This window comes from Etheostoma spectabile, chromosome 6 (assembly GCF_008692095.1).
Source record: "Etheostoma spectabile isolate EspeVRDwgs_2016 chromosome 6, UIUC_Espe_1.0, whole genome shotgun sequence".
Lineage (NCBI taxonomy): Eukaryota > Metazoa > Chordata > Actinopteri > Perciformes > Percidae > Etheostoma > Etheostoma spectabile.
In genome coordinates, this window is record NC_045738.1 from 16,326,031 (window position 1) to 16,329,454 (window position 3,424).

General features: G+C 40.5%; 2 protein-coding genes across 4 annotated transcripts in view; both read left to right on the plus strand.

Moving 5' to 3' along the window:
- Positions 1–205: 205 nt before the first annotated feature.
- Positions 206–1,702, plus strand: LOC116691177 (uncharacterized). Its single transcript, XM_032518558.1, has 3 exons — positions 206–470; positions 621–694; positions 812–1,702. The coding sequence occupies exons 2-3, from the start codon at positions 642–644 to the stop codon at positions 1,656–1,658; spliced, it is 900 nt and encodes a 299-aa protein (XP_032374449.1). The 5' UTR covers positions 206–470; positions 621–641; the 3' UTR covers positions 1,659–1,702.
- Positions 1,703–2,372: 670 nt separating this feature from the next.
- LOC116691178 (membrane-spanning 4-domains subfamily A member 8) overlaps positions 2,373–3,424 on the plus strand; it is a 23,401-nt gene continuing 22,349 nt past the window's right edge. For 2 of the 3 annotated variants that reach the window (XM_032518561.1, XM_032518559.1), the window contains exon 1: positions 2,373–2,520. The gene's annotated coding sequence lies outside the window, so the exon portion shown is untranslated. The remainder of the gene's footprint in view (positions 2,521–3,424) is intronic. The other variant, XM_032518562.1, reaches the window with a different exon arrangement.

Consider the following 3,424-nt stretch of genomic DNA (forward strand, 5'->3'; position numbering starts at 1 on the left):
GGGATCATATCTCCAACCTGGCCTGGGAACGCCTCGGGATCCCCCAGTCGGTGCTGGTTTAAGTGGCTTGGGAAAGGGAAATTTGGGGGGTCCTGGAGCTGCTGCCCCCGCGACCCGATACCGGATGAAGATGATGGATGATGTATTCCATGGCTTAGTCATTGTTATTTTGTTGCACTGGTGTGGCTGCTTGCGTTTGAGATAATTCTTGTCAGGAATCAAATCTAATCTGATCCAATTGTTTTATTAGGGAGTTACTTTACTTACTAACACTCTGGAAACAAACACCACAATCTGTACTTTTGTTTGATTGTCCAACAAGGAACAATCAGTCTGAATTATATAACTGAGCTTACGATCCACACCTAAAATTTTACAGATAACAGAGCATATAAGTGATGGGTTTTTTGTTGAGCTGTCCACATTCTGACTATTGGAGTGGTTTGCCGTGAAATCTTCCTGGCTATAAGGTAGTATAAAAATTGATTCATTTGACCTCATTCTGGTAATAAAAAACCTTCCAAGTGTATGCTTAGCTTGATATAATGTAATAATTTATCCATGCATGTCTTTTTTTCCAAAATGAGGGATTTTAATGTGACATACACAATTCTTTTTAGATTTCTCATCTTTCTGCAAGAATGATGGCTGGTCACAAGTGTCGACTTTTCCACTACATTTTGCTGTCTGTTGTGTAAGTATATAAGTTTTTCAAGTAAAATACAAGTATATTGATGTTTTTTAGGATGCCAATTTCAATTTGTGGCTTTTGGGTTATTATAACACCACAAACCATGCTCTAAATCATCAGTGGTTTATGCCGTGGAAAAGACCTGTTCTTCAATGACAACGGAAACCTCATACTCCCGGGGTCCTACAATATTCCATGGATGGCGGGCATCGAGAATTTCCGCACCCTCTCTCTCATCACCCTCCCTGGGGCCCATGACAGCATGGCCCTGTACGGAGGTCCAGAGGCGGAATGCCAGGCCTTGTCCCTGAAGGATCAGCTCAGGGCTGGCATTCGTTTCCTGGATCTCAAAGTGTTCGGACTGGGTGACACCCTCTATGTCATGCATGGGGTGATGTACCAGCACAGCACTCTCAAGGACGTCCTAGACACTGTCCGAGCCTTCCTGAAAGAGTTTCAGACCGAAGCTGTGCTCATTAGAATCCAACCAGAGTCTTTTGAGAAAAACACTGTCAACCAAATGGTGCAGAGTCTGATTGGCAACGACCAGCACGTCTGGGTGACTTCTGGCATGCCAAACATTGGTCAGGTCAGGGGGAAAATAGTCTTTTTGCAGAAGAGCACCTTCACGCTAGGAATTCCCCTCATAGACACAGACGGGAAAGGTCAAACCAAGGTTAGCAACGTTAAAGATAAAGACAACAGAATTATGAAGCAGCTGAACCAAGCCACTGAAGCCTGTGGGGGTGATAATGCGGTTCTGACTTACAGTAGCGGCACTGGCTTTGGTACTTTCTGGGGAATGTTTCTGACTCCAAAGAGAGTGGCTGAAAAGGTAAACCCATGGCTCAATCAATACCTGAGACAGTTCTACCCCAATCAGCCCAGGCCATGCTTTGGCATCATTGCCATGGACTTTCCTGGCATTGACCTCATTCAAACTGTTATCAATTTAAACTGGTGGTAGCTGTGTACAATGTGCCCCATCACGTGTTGAATCTGATATTTGATTATGAAATCTGTCCTGTATTGTCACGGTTCACACTCTATCAATATAAACGAATATATAAAATGTAATCTGAAAAGTGATTCTCTGCTTGTAATTTTGGAAGCAATGGCATTTATGACAAAAATAAATTTCATTGTATCGCCTCCTCATCGATGTGAATTGTTACTCAATGATTTAGCATCTCAATGTCTTTGTATTTAGTTTAATGTTGTCTCAATGTGCTCCTTATCAATACGTTGTTAGAATAAGTACTCAGATGTATTAGTTTGGTTCAAGTACCAATAGGCCTACAACAACACATCAAAATCCTCCTTTACAAGTAAAAATACTGCATTTCAAATCTTACTTTAATAAAAAATACTGTTATTAACTTATACATATGTGGGCTACTATGCAACTTGATATTCTGAATACTTCTTACACATGCATGAAGTTGTGATGATGGCAATATTATAGCACAGATATAATCCACTTATTTGCATAAAGTACTGTTATTAGTCTACAATGCTACTCACACATCTTCTGAAGGCTTCTTACACACAGGCCTGTGTATGTTGTAAAAATGCTATGAATGAAAACAATCAAAGCAGAGTAGGCCTTTTCACATTTATCATTATGTTTGACGAAATAAACAACAAAGGGTTAAGTTTCTTTATATTTGTGCAGAAGGGGAGGTACTTTCTGGTAACAGCTGTCCCTCCCTATGGTCTCTCCTGATTTCAGAACAATAAAAACTGCGCAACAGCCTTGAAATCGGACAGATTTTGTCAGGCGGAGTACATTCGTTCAGGTTCTTCTTCCACTCTAACAGACACAACATGTAAGTTGGTTTGTCATGTTTGATTACCCTCCGTTTGTAAAGGACCCTATATTACAGTAGCAATAGTAACCATAACTTACATCACTCCTTATAAGGAGTGGCTATTGAAGTTATGATCCTGAACTACTAGGCCTATATAAGTGAACCTATAGCCCTACATTTAAGATATTTAGTGCTCATAAAGTTTGTTTTTGGAAACTTAGGGAGAGAAAACGTGTATCCCAGGCGAATATTAACTATTAAAAGTAGCCTAAGATTTAATCGGATGGCATGTCACTTCTTCGCTCGCGCCCTGCAGGGCTCAGTGCTGCCGATGGATCATTAACTATATTACAATATTGGACAAAAAACATGTTGTTGAAGCCATGTAACTTAGTTTTTTGTTTTGTCTATATAGCACGCTGGTGACTAGAGTGCATATGATGCAGCTTTATGTTTGATCACTGGGTGGCGCACTGACACAGGGAATGCTGTAGGCCATCAACAGCGCCAGGCACAGCTGTGTGGCAAAGGGGAAAGCAGTCAGGGGGTCTGTTTGAATTAAATTGGAAAGACGAATGAAACGTACCTGAAATGAAATGGACAAAACTGTAATAAAGGCTATAGGAGTACCCTTTCAAATAAAGTCCAATAAAGATAGCTCAGTAGCTAAAGCCTGCCAGTGTCTCCTGCACACAGATACCTTAGACCAGTCCTCAACAGGTTATCCCCCAAAGTATTGTCAATTTTATTTTAATGTGTGTATAATTATAACATATTAGCAAATCATAAATCCCCACTGATGACAGACTTACTGGCCTACTGATTTATGAAATCATGCCAACAATTATTGTTTTAACAGCTTGGTATTCTCTGCAAAAAAGGTTGTGTATAAAGGCGTTAGGCCGCCCTACCCTTTATTATA